Source organism: Diceros bicornis, chromosome 1, assembly GCF_020826845.1.
Source record: "Diceros bicornis minor isolate mBicDic1 chromosome 1, mDicBic1.mat.cur, whole genome shotgun sequence".
NCBI classification, from domain to species: Eukaryota; Metazoa; Chordata; class Mammalia; order Perissodactyla; family Rhinocerotidae; genus Diceros; species Diceros bicornis.
The window spans coordinates 71,183,018-71,198,187 of record NC_080740.1 but is presented as its reverse complement, the minus strand read 5'-3'; the positions used below and the strand labels follow the sequence as shown (position 1 = coordinate 71,198,187).

General features: G+C 47.3%; 2 protein-coding genes across 8 annotated transcripts in view; one reads left to right on the top strand and one right to left on the bottom strand.

Annotated features, from left to right (window-relative positions):
* The window catches only part of FAXDC2 (fatty acid hydroxylase domain containing 2), a 29,081-nt gene extending 27,445 nt beyond the window's left edge, over window positions 1-1,636 (top strand). The window contains exon 9 of the mRNA XM_058544688.1: window positions 683-1,636. Within this exon, the coding sequence (XP_058400671.1) occupies window positions 683-839 (157 nt within the window). The 3' untranslated portion in view covers window positions 840-1,636. The remainder of the gene's footprint in view (window positions 1-682) is intronic.
* A 2,139-nt stretch (window positions 1,637-3,775) lies between these two features.
* The window catches only part of LARP1 (La ribonucleoprotein 1, translational regulator), an 81,998-nt gene continuing 70,603 nt past the window's right edge, over window positions 3,776-15,170 (bottom strand). For all 7 annotated transcript variants that reach the window (XM_058544678.1, XM_058544653.1, XM_058544642.1 and 4 more), the window contains exons 15-19: window positions 14,400-14,551; window positions 11,388-11,532; window positions 9,361-9,470; window positions 9,051-9,178; window positions 3,776-7,480 (exon numbers count right to left, since the gene is read on the bottom strand). In XM_058544678.1, the coding sequence (XP_058400661.1) occupies window positions 7,271-7,480; window positions 9,051-9,178; window positions 9,361-9,470; window positions 11,388-11,532; window positions 14,400-14,551 (745 nt within the window). In that variant the 3' untranslated portion in view covers window positions 3,776-7,270. The remainder of the gene's footprint in view (window positions 7,481-9,050; window positions 9,179-9,360; window positions 9,471-11,387; window positions 11,533-14,399; window positions 14,552-15,170) is intronic.

Below are 15,170 nucleotides of genomic sequence, written 5' to 3'. Positions count from 1 at the left end.
CCAGGGTTCGCAGGTTTGGATCCTGGGCGTGCACTGATGCACCGCTTATCAAGCCATGCTGTGGCGGTGTCCCATATAAAGTAGAGAAAGATGGGCACAGATGTTAGCCCAGGGCCAATCTTCCTCAGCAAAAAAAAAGAGGAGGATTGGCAACAGATGTTAGCTCAGGGCTAATCTTCCTCAAAAAAAAAAAAAAATCCTGCATGCAATTCAAGGGCAGTTGCGTGCTCTTTGAAAGCCTCCAGGCTTTTTCAAGTGCGGTCTATGAACCTCCTGCACCAGAATCACCTGAGATGCTTTTTTCAAATGCAGCCTCTTGGGTTCCATTCCAAATATGCTGAATCAAAGTATGTGAGGGAGCAGGGCCTAGAAATCTGCATTTTAATAAGTGTTGCAGAGGATTCTGCTGGAGGTGGTCCCTGAACCCACCCAAACAAGCTCTGTCACAGGTTCTGACTTGTGTGCATTGGAATCACAGAGAGCCTTTCAAAGGAAGATCAGAGATTTTCAGTCTGGAGTGGCCCCAGGAATGTGTGCTACACCTCCCCGGGTTATTCTGATGCAGGTGCTCAGCATGGTGGGGACAGGTGTGGGGTAGGAGGGCTTAGAAATGCGTGAGAGGCCGGCACAACTGAGATGGAGTTCAGCACGCTGGCCTCAAGCACCCTCCTCTCTCCTCTAGGTTCAACCAGTGCTATGGGGTGCTGGGGGTGCTGGACCACCTCCATGGGACTGACACCGTGTTTAAGCAGACCAAGTCCTACGAGAGACACATCCTCCTGCTGGGCTTCACTCCACTCTCTGAGAGCATCCCTGACCCCCCGAAGAAGACTGAGTGAGAGAGGGCCCAAGTGCCACCCTGGCTGTCCCCTCAGCAGGGGACTGCTAAGGTGGCCTGAGGCCTCCTGATCGCACCTCATAACTTGCTCCTTCAGCTATGCTCTCTCTAATGATGGCCCCATGAGGGCAGAGGGAAGGTCAGCTTCCTAGCAAAGCAGGGCCAAGGATGGGATTGGGCTCCCCCAGTTGCCCCTGTTGTCCCTCATGGGGACCAGGAGTTGGCTTAAGGAAGGGGAAAAAACAGCTCCCCAGAATGGCCAGTCAGAGGGAAGAAAACACTTTGAGGGGGCTCCTGGCAAGTCCTCTGCTGTGGAAGGGGTGAGAGACCCCAGATGACTCCTTTGTGGCCTAGGCAAGACGTAGAGAATGACAAAGGTGGCAGCAAGACTGGAGGCTCTATCTGGGAGAGCTCCTTCTGGTGTCCGGGGTTGGGGGAACCAGAAGACATCACTTTGCCCCTTTCTGTCCCAAAAAGCTTTTCTCATACTCTATTCAGGTCAGGGCCAGGACACTCTGGCAGTGGTTACGGGGTCAATTCCCTATTACCCCCAACACACACACACACGCACGCACGCACACACATACACACTGAGTCAGTGACAAAGGCCCCATTTCAACTCTGCCCCACTGCAAACAAACATCATCCCTCTCTGAAAAGAAAAATACCGATCACAGAAGCTCCTCCCTGGATTAGAACTGAGATACCAGCGAGGTGCAGACCAAGCCCCAGTACCTTCAGCCATACATGGAAAGCAAAGGCCAAGCCCTGTGGACTTGCTGAGCTGGGGGTCCTTTTATCCATGGGGCGGGGGAGGGGGGTCAGAGTTGCTGACTTTTGGGGACGCCCAACAGAGGCTCCATATTGGCCTCTCTGAAGCACTTTCAAAGAGGCTAGAACCCTCTTCCTCCAATGAGAAGGCAAGAAAAATATGACTGAACAAAGGGCAAAACCTTCATTTTTTCCCCAAATGATTAACCAGTTGTCTCAAGACCATTTATTCTGGATGATTTCAGCAGTGATGCTGTTTTCAAGGGAAACCTTCCCAGGAACCTTATCATCTAAAGCGAAAGCACAGAGTGGCTGGGGTGGAAGCAGTCCCCACCCTGGCCTTCCCTCAGCCACCACTGACATGGCCGGGAACCTGTGGCTCCCAAGAACATCTGGAAGACCACTCTTTGGTTTGAAAGGCCACCATTATCAGTCACTAAATTCTTATATATACTTGGGTCTATCTCTGGACTTTCAGTTCTGTCCAGAAAACCACCCGCAGTAGTTTCGTAAGACTTTAGTATCTGATAGGGCCAAATCTCCAGGCAGAACTATCAAAAAGAATTTCTTTCTAATGGCCCCCAAGGACATGCCCAGTAGGCCAACTGGGCGCTGACCAGGCAGCGAGCTCCCTGGCCTTCGAAAGCCATACCCACCCTCCTCTGGCCTTGGTGGGCCTGGCCCCTCCCTACGACAGCTTGTGCCCTCAGCTTAAGCACAGCTTCTGGCGCATCACTGCTCTAAGTTCTCACAGCTGCTGGCCTGCACCCACAACTTGCTGCTACAGACAGACATTTGGAAAATAGCCCATCTTCAGTATACCTAAGAGGGGGAGGGAATGAGGAGTGTGGATAAAGAGGAGGAACAGATGCATTTTCTCCCTTTACGGTCTTCAGGTTTTGAGGTACTGTAGGGGCCCAGAGGGACAAGAGGCTGTCATTCTCTCACCCCTTTTGGGAGGCAGGTGGTGGGCCCTGGCCGAGGGGTCCAGCTCTATCCTCTTCCGCATCAAACAGAATGGCCCTGAGGTTGGTAAACAAATAAGGCTCAAGAAAAGGCTGAGGTCTCAAAATTCCCAGCAGAATATGTGAATGTAAAAAGAGAAAGCATGGAAAATAAACTGGTGTCCCTTTCATTCCAGTAGATGCTTCACTTTTTTTTCTTCACTACATGACTCATACCAACACTCACGATCATATGGCATCTGGGAACCACAGCAGGGCACTTAATCAGTGGCCTCACTCATGAGCATTCCTAACAGGTTGTGGAAGGAGACTAAATTAACTGCCCGTTCCCAAGTCAGTCTGCAGAAGCCCTGGACACTACCTCTTAAACCCTCCTTTGGCCTATGGAGGCCATTGGTGGTATTCAAGTACATGCCCACCTAATGGACAGTGGAATTCTCTAGAAAACCCTTTTCGATGGGATGCTCAGGCACGTGAGACAGTTGTCAGATGAATGAGTAAACAAGGCCACGCCTCATTTTTAGTTTTGTAATTATACATCTAGGCCAGAGTGGCATTCAGACTATTATTACTGCCAGCACCCAACCTCATGGTCTGAAAAAAGTCACCAACAGCCTAGGGGCCAGTCTTGGGAGGCGGGGGGAGGTGCTCATTGTTCCATCCTTCCAGAGTGTCACTCCTCAGACCTGGACTCCACATGGCCAGAGTGTTGAACTGTTACTCCTTTACATGCCAGCAGGGAAGTCTGTTCACTGAGGGGCTGTGCCAGCCCTCCGTGAGGAATCACAGCAACCTCTATCTTCCTGGCTGTCTCCTAACATAGCCAGTGCATGAAAACCTGGGAGCGGAGCAAGATTTCAAGGCTGAATCCTGGAACTCGATCTGTTGGACTGGTGTCTCTTTGTTCTGTGACACTGGCTATAGCTCCCACATCTCACTTAAGACACAAGGTGGACATGAACTCAAAGCTGGCAGAAACTCTCAGGACTGCTGGGGAATTCACCTGGACACACCAGCAGCCTTAGAAGCTCTGTAACGAGCCCATGCCTTAGGCCGACTCCCCGGAAGCCCAATGGCAGAGCCCTGCAAAGGGTTCGTGTGTACGTGCTGAGTGCAGGGTTCCTCTGGATCTGAGGGAACCCTCACCAGGCCCCCTCCCTCACACCCGACAACTGTACCCCCAATGGGAGACCAGCCAGTATTTTGCCTTTTCAAGTTTTTATTTTTATACATTTTTTTTGTATTAAAAAGAAAAGCATAATTACCACAAATTACAAAGGACTAAAGCAGGACTAGAATAATGAATGATTCACTTCAGCCTGGAAAGCAGATACTCTCAATAATATTAATGTTATAATACAAGCTCATTCAAGTATTTTACATTTTTTTTGTCCTTTTAAATGTGATATCCTAGCACATGGTAAAGATAACGTACTATGAGCATAAAGTGGAACCTTCTCCACAAGCCAGATGACAAGTTTTCCTCTCCAGTGAGAAATGGGCTGTAAAGTTCTGATCTTCTCTGCCTTTGCCATCAACATGGCTGAAGGAGAGGGTGGGAGCTGAGGCAAATCTAGGGACCCTTCCATACAGGAGATACTTTGGGGTCCCACTCAGGAGGGCGCCAGATGATCCAGACCACTCTACCCAGGCTTTTGGCAAAAAACCACCCCCCCGCCCCGGCTAGTCATCTTCCTTGCCCCTCCTCCCCACTTCCAGGGCCTGAGCAGCTTACTTTCTTCCGTAAAATCAGTCATCAATAAAGGGGAAAAAAGAGCTACAACGGAACAAAACAAAAACGTAACAACTTTGACATGGGGGCTCAGCACCTCGACCTGAGCCGCAGGGGTCCAGGCTGGGGCAGGGCCGGGCAGCCCCTCTCTACTGGTAGTGCATCTGCTCCCAGGTTTAGGCGAGGGCGAAAGAGAAACCTGCCTCATAGCAAAGCTGAGGCACACAGACCTTCTGATGTTTGATGCCCAAAGTCGGGACGGCACGGACCAATCTTGGAAGGGTGCAGGACGAACAGAAGGATTTGGGCAGGCTGTTGCTTTGTGTCTCAGATCTTGGATCCCCATGGGAGGATGGTGGGTGTGAAGTGGCAAGCCCTGATGGCCCTGCGCCCACCACTCCTGGCATGCTTGTCACAGATACATCGGTCCTAAATTCAAGTGTCTTCAGAAGGAGAAGATGTAAACTACTCTTTGCAACATTAACTCCTAACATGTTACAAAAAAAAAAAAAAAAGAAAAAAAAGCCCCCTCCCCCCAATCCTCAGCCTATGTTGAGATGAAGTCCTCACCTTCCCACCCCAAAAGAGCTTCCTCTTTCTGGGGTGTCTGTGGGGAGGATCAAGGAAAGGATGGCAGCCCCCTGGCCTGGGAGTAAACTCTAGATAAGAACAACCTTTTCCCACACTCCCAAGGCTTCCCTGTGCCCCTAAACCCAGCAGAGGACAAACACTGAGGTTTCTGTGGCGTTGGATACAGTACAGGGCTGAGCGACCCAAAGGAAAGAAAGGAGGCATCAAGGGATGGAGGAGAGGGTGCAGGAGTCCAGTGTCTGGTACAAGGTGGGGCAGGCACCAGACGGCAGCAGGGAAAGGCCTCAGATCCCATTATCATAGCAGAGACCAGACACTCATCCTTGGCTTTCGAGACAACCGGATCACAGGAACTGAGATGCGCTTCCCACATACTAACCACTGGGAGGGCAGGGGGGTGTGGGAGGGCGCAGGCCAAAAGCAAAGAGGTGCCCAAGACAGAGGGCAAGCCCTTCCCAGCCTGGGATACTGTCTCCTACTCCCAACCTTTGGGCCCAACAGAGGAAGCAGTTGAAAAAGAGGGCCAAGGAAGTGTCAGCGATTGAGCAACACTATCACGAACTTCTCTGTGCTGCCTGGTCCCCAATGGGGGTGAACGCGTCATCACGCCTGCACCTGACACACAGCCCAGTCCGTGTGGGTCAGTCCTTTGTCACCCTCCCTAGCTTCGGATGCCAGTAGACTCCAGCCATTCCATTGTCATTCACAGCCCAAGCAGTCAGTGGCTGGAGAAGAGAAGGCAGGTATACTCTATGTCCACATATACCTTCCTGCCGTGGGGCTTCTCCGACTGGCAGGATTTCCCCCCAGCCCCCAAATCCTCCTCATCCCTCGTTCACAGGCAGGGTCAACTGGAGGGTGGGCAGAGACGGCTTGCAGAGGGGGGATGATGCAAGATGGGGAGACCCCACCAGACCCGAGGGAGGAGAATGGCATCTTTCTCCACCTTTTATGAGACAAAGCCTCCTTGAGGTCTCAGAGATCTTTCAGGGCAACACAAGAAACATTTCAAAGCCTCAGCTGCTAGGTGTTCAGCCTTCCCCTCTGAGGTGGGGGAGGCTGTCAAGCTGAGGATGACGTGTCCAGACCCAGGCCAATGCTGTTCTCCAACAGTTTGAAGCAAACTTGGCCTTGGGGTTCCAAGGGTAGGATGAAGGGTGTCAACGACAGGACAGGGCCTGGCGTGAGGCAACAGCAAGCAGAGCGAGGATATGACAGTGGCAGCAGTGTACAGACACAGGACGTCAGCTTTGAACGATGCAACAGCAGGGATATTTCAGGCACGGCTCTGATCTGAGCCGCCCCCAACTCTCTTGCCCACAGGCAGGAGGCACTGTACATGCAACTCAGTCCAGAGAAAGGTTTTCGCCACTCCAGCCCAGGCACATCCAGAGAAGCCGGGAGCTCTTCGAGTCAACTCCACCGAGGAAAACAGGCATTCGGGGATTTCAGATCCCGCTTCACAATAAGGCAACTTTTAAAAAAATATTATTTCCAAGAACAAAACAAAAGAAATTCCAAGGGTAGGGGAAAGACATCACTTTCTGTGGATTAGGTGGGGGTTTTTTGATTTTTTTTGGTCTTTTATGGTCAATTTTGTCTTTTTTTTTTTTCTATTTTTCCAAGGATGGAAAGGTCAGAGAAAAATAAAATAAATCATCTTTCAATAGTCTTTTCAGGTATGAGCAGCGTCTCTCTGGGCTGGGGAGTAAGGGCATGGGGAGAGGGGAGTAGGAAAAGGCTGAAACCTTCCCCCACCCCCACTTTTAGATCCTTTGGTTTCCTTCTCCCAGAAGATGGCAGAAGGGCGTGGTGGGGACAGTAGGGAGAGAAGACGGTGATGGCAAGCCCCAGATGGTCAAGGGGCTGGTGCTTGTGGGGCCCATGGACGCTCCAGAGCCTTCCACAGGACAGTGCTGGGCAATGGGGCCCACAGGGCCTTCTTGTGGGCTGCATAGTTGGCTTCAGGGGGAGCAGGAGGCTGTGGGTGGGGACCAGGGTTGCGGCCTACCAGCCGTGGGCAGGGCTGCAGAGTGATTTTGGTAATCCAGACAAACTATCAATAATTTAAAACTTGATATATATATATATATATATATATATATAAAAATCTCCCCCCTTTCCCTCCCCCCCTTAGAACAAGCTAGGATGTGAAGAAGAGCCATGGAGAGGGAAGGGGGTGTGTGGAGGCTCCTGCCCAGGGGTACCTCTGATAGCCCAAATGATGTATACATTGCTACTCAGCACGAAGGCCCATCCTAATGACTCTAGGCCTGGCTCTTCTCTGTCCCCTCTCCCGGGACTGGGCACCCCCATGGACTCCCGCTCGCCCTCACCCCCCTCCCCCAACAAGCCCCAAGGCTAAGGGGCTTTTCACTTTCCCAGAGTCTGTGTGTCCGAGTGTTGGCTTGTCCATTTGGCATCTTCCCGGATGGGCTGGCCAGTGGGTGGTGGGGGGGGTTGGCTGATCATGGTGGCAGGCCTGCTGGAAGACTGGGAGGGGCACCGCTTCCTGCCCTCACTGCCGCCACCTCCTGCTGCCACTGGGTGTCGCTTGTGGTTGCCCTCTTCACCCATGGGGGGCTGTAACAGAGGAGGGAGTCATAGGTGATTGGGGGCAGTACCCACACCCCCTTCCTTGCCAGGGCTGTCTAGAGACCTCCTACCTCCAAATGTAGCTAATGAATAGGTTTACCCTTAAAATCTAATTACCAGTTTTAATAAGCACGTCTCCATGCCAAGATGCCACCTCTGTGCTATTTTATGCACATTCACTCATGGGGTCTACATCACTCTTTGAAATAGACATGATCATCTGATTTTTACAGATGAGAAAAAAGAAGCACAGAAAAAAATAATTTGCCCAGAGTCCCATAGCTTGTAACTGGTGAAGACGAAATTTGGACCAGGCCCGTCTACCTCTGAGACACCAGGTTTTATCCAGACAAGTTTCTGCTCCCCTTCTCAGAAGGGATCAGTGCTCAGGAGATGATACGTGGATGCGGCATGCAGTATGCTGAGTCTCAGCTGAGAAGGCCCAGAAGCTCCTGAGGATTGCCTCCTCTCCCTCGAGGCCCCAAAGAGGGACACTGATCTAAAGTCAGACCACGATCCAGTCTGGCCTCACCACTACCAAAGGTCCCGTAACCTCGAGGACATTTCTTTCCCTTTCTGGGTGCCAGATCTGAGCCCTTCTTGTTCCACCCCAACAGGTCTTCCTATTACAAGGCTTCTCTGCACATGTGCCCCCCTCCAACCCCCAAAGCAGCAAGTGCTTAAGGATGGAAGACAGCAGACTCATCTTTACGCTGGGTGAGCTGAGCAGCGCTGCCACTATCTCACTGGGTGGCCATGGGCTTCAGTTTATCCACTGGTACAGTGATGATAACAGTCAACCCTGCCTACTTCACCACATTGTGAAGGTTGAAAGAGGTCAATGTAAAGTGCTTACCATGGTGCCTGGCACACAGTAAACAATCTGGCAATTTTTTAATAAATATGAGGATTATTATTGCTATTTACTTGTATTTGCCTTTTTTGCTAAAAGGTTTCAAGGGAGTAAGATGACTGGCATATCCCTGCTACATTACAAACTCTCTGAAGGAGAAAGAGTCTTTCACTCATCTCTGGAATCCCTGAAGCACCTAGCAAAGAGACATCAAATCACTTCAACTACCACTTCCTTTGATACACCCAGCAGCAATAACCCTGATCCACCACTGGATGTCACTGTTGAGTCACTGTTCCAGCAAGACATGGCGGGGAAGTGGGGAGAAAAAATCAGACATAATTTATATACTTCTGGGGTTAGAATTGGCCTCTTCCGGAAAGAGCAAATACATTTACCTTGGGTACCCACCCTGGATCAACTAGCAGAGTGGCTAACTAGGGCTGAGCAGCCAGAGGGCTGTGAGATAAGAGGACAAAGAGCATTATGATGGTTTAGCCACATCTACCACGGGAAGTGGAGGGAGGAACAACCACATGGACCCCCTCCAATTAGCCTGCACTGTCCTCTTCTCAGTCTGTTTTGCAGATGAAGAAACTAAAGCTCCAGTGCTGGGAGGGGTCCCCAGGCTAGTGGCACAGCTGGGTTCAGTTTTCTTTCCAACTAGGACAACTAGGGTGAGAAAGACGACAGACTTTCACTCACATCCACTCGGAAGTCTTCGAGTCGTCGGAATTTGCCGAGGTATTCTTGAAGTTTGGGGTTAATGTCCAAATTTTTGGCTTTGGAATATTTCAAGAAGGCCCAGAACTTCTCCAGCCCGTAGAGTTGGCCTGTAGGGAAAGAGGAGAGAGTGGTAGAGAGAAGCTGGGCTGGTGAGAAGGTGAGAACCAAGCACCTCAGAGGACGGGGCGGGGGGTGTGGTGTGATACACAGATAGGCCTGGTGGACTGGGGGTCAGCGGGAAGAAGGCCTAGCTGACCAGGGCTCGCAGAGCTCCAACTCCGGCTCTCACCAGCTTCATAGTCCTTGACGGTTTCCTCCTGAAAATCCTTGAATATGTCCAGCCGGAACTTCTTTTCCAGGCCATAACTGTAGTATCGAAAAAGGCACTCCAAACCATATCTGTGGGAGAACACAAGTCAGTGAAATCAGGACAGTTTCTTTAACTGTAAAACAGGGAAATGCCCCCGCATAAGAGATGAACTATAAAACAGTTTAAACACATGGATTATTGAGAAAATGGTAAATAATCTTTAAGAAGGCTAACATTTAATGCTAGCCTAACTGGGTCCAGCATTAAATGTTTATAGTTGGCCAGGGGTCAGCAAACCCTGGCCAAACCAACAGCCCCTTCCCATACCACCCATCTGTTTACCAAGTGTAATTGGCTGCTTTCTGCTAGAAGAGCAGAGTTGAGTAGTTGCGACAGAAACCTTATGTCCCACAAAGGCTAAAACACTTATTGTCTGTCCCTTTACAGAAAAAGTTTGCCAATCCCTGGCATGAGCTCTCTGCAGAGCCATTTGACCATGCCAATTAGTAGGTGTGTTCACAGTTATCTGACTCAGAAATTTCACTTCTAGGAACATATGTCAGGGAAATAACCAAAAAGGCAGATTTAGATTTTACAGATGTACAACACTGTTCAGAGCAGCATTATTAAACAAAATTTAAATGTCTTAAGAGAAGTGGTTAATAAAAACGACAGTACATCTGTACAACAGAATAATATATTAAAAATTATAATGTAAATATATACTGATGGATACTGAGAGATGCTTACAATATATTATCGGGTGGAACAGATGTGTTTCAAAATGTTATATGTAGAATGAGCCCAAATTTTATAAACAAATATGTAAATTTTACATATACACATGCACAGAAAGTCTGGAGAGACACTTAAATATATTAACACTGGTTATCTTTGAGAGTTGGGATTTTCAAATGATCTTAACTATATTTTCTAAACTTTCAGCACAAAGCATGTAATGACTTTTATAAGAAGTTATTTATGTAAGAAGGCAAAAAAGTCTAATATTTTAACAACAGAGGAAAATGCTCATGCTTATAAATGATAAATAAGACACCATAATGCATTCACAGGATGATCTAAATACATCAAATAGGGCAGAATATTAACATTGTTGTCTCTGGACTGAAGAGTGTTTTCCCCCAACTTCTTTTTTCAAATTGCTTACGGAAAGAACATTTTACTCGGGGAAAAAAAGCGTCTTGAAGTTTTTCTTTTTTTTTTTTTTTTTTTTTTTTTGTGAGGAGATCAGCCCTGAGCTAACATCCGCCAATCCTCCTTTTTTTTTGCTGAGGAAGACGGCCCTGGGCTAACATCCGTGCCCATCTTCCTCCACTTTATATGGGACGCCGCCACAGCATGGCTTACCAAGCAGTGCGTCGGTGCGCGCCCGGGATCCGAACCAGCGAACCCCGGGCCGCCGCAGCGGAGCGCGCGCACTTAACCGCTTGCGCCACCGGGCCGGCCCCAAGTTTTTCTTTTTTTAATAGCAAAATATTGAAAACAACCAAAGTATCTATTAATAGGAGACTGGTTAAATAAATTATGGTACATCCATATAGCATAAGACCACACAGGCTATAAAAAGAACAAGAAAGTTATTTACATATGGATATGGAATGATCTCTAAAATAGAGCAGTAAGTAAAAACATAAGCTGCAAAATAATATCTAATAGAGGACATCTTTTGTATAAACAAATGGGGAGCGTGTGTAGGAGACTATATAGGAATGTCTTTGCTTACGCAGGCAAAGTATTTGTAGAAAGGAGCCACAAGATTCTAAAAGTACTGGTTGCCTGTGGGGAAAGGAACTAGACGGCAGGGGGACAGTAATGAGGAGACTTCTCACTATATAACCTTTTGACCTCTTTGAATTTTGAACCATGTGAATATATTACTCATTCAAAAGTAATAATTTTTTACGAAGTACATACACAAGAGATTTCCAGTTGCAGTTCTGGAAGCAGATCCACTAGGGACCCCTCACCAGCCCCAGCCTGCTCACCTGTAGCCTTCTTTGGCATCCTCCAGAGCCAGCTGCTTGAATTCCTCATACATCTTTTTGTTGAAGTGATCTCGGAGGAAGAAGGACCAGAAGCGGAAGAGAGTGTTCATCTCCTGAGACTGGCCAATGCCCAAGCGTTTCCGCTCTGATGGGGGAGGAAGGAGGAAAGACATGTGTCAGGGCCAGGCTGCCTGTGCTCTGGGGGACAAATGATCCTGGGCCTCAAGGACCTCGGTCCTTTCTCCAGCACCTCCCAAATCCCTTGCTCATCATTAGACCCTGTAGTCTTTTGGGAGATATTTATTGAGAACTAACTACTCTGTCAGGCCTTGCCACTGGGCACTGGGCCTAAGCCTCACCAGAAGCAGGTGGCATCAGCTTCTGAACCAGTTCATACTGGTCTAGCTCTTCACCTCAAACGGCATTGCTCTCAAGTGTAGTTAGAACAAGGAAAAGCATGAACACATAATTTGTACATTCCAACAAATTATAGTCTTCATTACTCATTACCAATAATTATTTCAGGAGTCCTACAACATTAACAAGTACAAAAATGGTAACATTAAAACAATACACAGGGCTGGACTGGTGGCACAGTGGTTAAGTTCGTGTGTTCTGCTCCGGCAGCCCAGGGTTCGTGGGTTCGGATCCCGGGCGCAGACCTACACAGCGCTCATCAAGCCATGCTGTGGTGGCGTCCCACATACAAAATAGAGCAAGATTGGCACAGATGTTAGCTCAGGGCCAATCTTCCTTACCAAAAACAACAACAACAAAAACAACAAACAAAAAAACCAATACACAACACCAAAGCATAAGTAACAAAAAAAAAAATAGATACATTTGATATTAAAAAATTAAAAATCTCAACAATCCAAAGAGGCTTATGCACCCCTATGTTCATCACAGCATTATTCACTATAGCCAAGACATGGAAGCAACCCAAGTGTCCCTCGACTGATGATTGGATAAAGAAGATGTGGTATATATATACCATGGACTACTACACTCAGCCATAAAGAAAGACAAAATCGTCCCATTTGCAACAACATGGATGGACCTGGAGGGTATTATGTTAAGTGAAATAAGCCAGAAAGAGAAAGACAAATGGCATGATTTCACTCATATGTAGAAGATAAACCAACACACGCACAGACAGAACTGTTTGGTGGTTACCAGGGGCTAGGGGGTGGGGGGTGGGCACAAGGGGTGGAGGGATGCACTTATATTGTGATTGATAAACAATAATGTACAACAAAAATTTCACAATAAAAAAAATTAAAAATCTTTGTGCTTCAAAGACACTATCAGCAAAGTGAAAAGACAACCCATAGAATGGGAAAAAAATATTGGCAAACCATGTATCTGATAAGGGACTTGTATCTAGAATATATAAAGAACTCTTACAACTTAATAAGACAAATAATCCAGTTAAAAAACAAAATGCTTTCTCCAAAGAAGATATACAAATGGTCAACAAACACAAGAAAAAATGCTCAACTATCAGCTACCAGGGAAATGCAAATCAAAACCATAAGGAGGTATTAGTTCACACCCACTAGGATGGCTATAATCAAAATGACAGACAATAACAAGTGTTGGGAGGATGTGGAGAAATCAGAACCCTCACACATTGCTGTTTGGAATATAAAATGGTGCCACCACTTCGGAAAATAGTCTCACAGGTCCTCAAAAGGTTAACCATAGTTACCATATGATCCAGCAATTCCTCTCTTCCACTCAAGATAAATGAAAACCTAAGCCCACACAAAAACTTGTACAGCAACATTCACAGCAGCAGTATTCATGATAGACAAAAAGTGGAAACCCAAATGTCCATCAACTGATGAATGAATAAACAAAATGTGGCATATCCTCATAATGGAATGTCATTCGGTAATAAAAATGAACGAACTACCAATACATGCTACAATATAGATGAACCTTGAACTACATATTGTATGACTCCATTTACAAGAAAAGTCCAGAATAGGCAAATTCAGAGACAGAGAGTAGATCGGTGGTTGCACAGGCCTGGGAGGAGTTGGAGGGGGTGAAAAGGGGGTGACTGGGAAGGGGCACAGTGTTTCTTTCTGCGGTAATGAAAATGTTCTCAAATTGACTGTGGTGATGGACGCATAACTCTTGAATACACTAAAAGCCACTGTACTGTATACTTTAGATGGGTGAATTGTATGGGATGTGAATTGTACCTCAATAAAGCTGTTATTACACACACACACACACACACACACCTCTATGGGGAGGGAAGTAAGATAGATGAATCAAGCATTTAGCAACCATGTTTTGCTGAATGAAAGAGGGTGGGGCGAGTTTATAAGTGAGCATTAAGATTGGTTTTGAGCATCTTTACAGCCAACCTGACAGAAACCTACAGTTAAGGCATCTCATTTTGTGATAAAAGAAAACACGTGAGTGCATCTAGAGAGATTCTTTCCTTACACTATTTTCTAGAGCAGGTGTCAGCAAACTTTTTTCTGTAAAGGGCCAGAGAGTAAATATAGGCTTTGTAGGGCACAAATGCTCTCTTGTTATAAATTCGTCTTTTTTTCCCTACAACTCCTTAAAAACGTAAAAACTGTTCTTAGCTCAAGAGCTATACAAAAATAGGCTACTGGCTAGATTTGGCCCACATCAGACCACCCCAGTTCTAGAGAATATATAAACACCTCTTGTGATGGACAGTGGACCACACTGGACAATGGCTGAGTTGGCGGTCTTAAGAGAAACAGGAAAACTCCTAATGTTTTTTATAACAAGAGAAGATCAAGGAACAGGAATTTTCTAAGTACCAGATTCTTTTAGCTTACTGTATTCTAAAACTACCTGGCTTGAGTCGAACTTGAATCCTTCTTGCAGTAATGTCATGACATTTCTTGCTCTGAGGTCAGAGAAAACAGAATCACCTGCCCCCCCAGCCCTTACACTCTGGATCTAAGTAGTGGCCCCGGAGAGTCAGCCCCTCTCCCTAGGTACTTCGGTGCTTCTTACCGTTAAGGCAGCGCCTACGATACTTGTGGTAGACGTGTTGTGTGAACCCATTTTCCTTGAGCAGCTCATGGGAAGGATGCTGGAACTTGGGCAGCGACTGAGGGGTACACCCATAGCTGCCAACTGCAGGCGTCCCTTCTGAGGGGCTGGAGCTACAGAGGCCATGGAAGAGCGAGTGTTAACCAGGGTCCCTGGAGCAGCTGGGCATCAGGCTAGGCAGGGCCCCTCTGCTCCCTTCCATCAGCCAAGATCCAGCCTTTCATAGGGCAACAAACAAAGAGGCCCAGGTACTATGCCAGACCTTTAACTTATATATATGCATGAGTCTGACTTATGCCCAAACCTGAGCTTTTAACCATTTATTTACTCTGAGTTAACACTGAACTTTCCTTAATGAGCTATTATGGGTTAATCCATCTATATTTCTTAAAACGATGTGTATTTTCAGACTGTACCATCTTTGCAGGGAGTAGAGTGTATAGGTCAGTGGCTCCCAAACCCTGCTTTTGGAACAGGGAACACTGGGGCAATTTTCCTAAAAATAAACATAAGGGATTCTGGGCCCTACCCTCAGAAGCCGAGTCAGTAGATCTAGGGTGGGGGCGAGGAGTCTGTATTTTTATTCAATGACCTGGCTATCCTGAGGTAGGCAGCAGATATCCACGTTTAAAATCAATTCACAGATATACTGTCTGAGAAAATCTGGTCCCATGTGGCTGTGACACCAATTCTTTAGAAAGAAGCTTTCCTCTTCTCAGACCCTGAATTAAG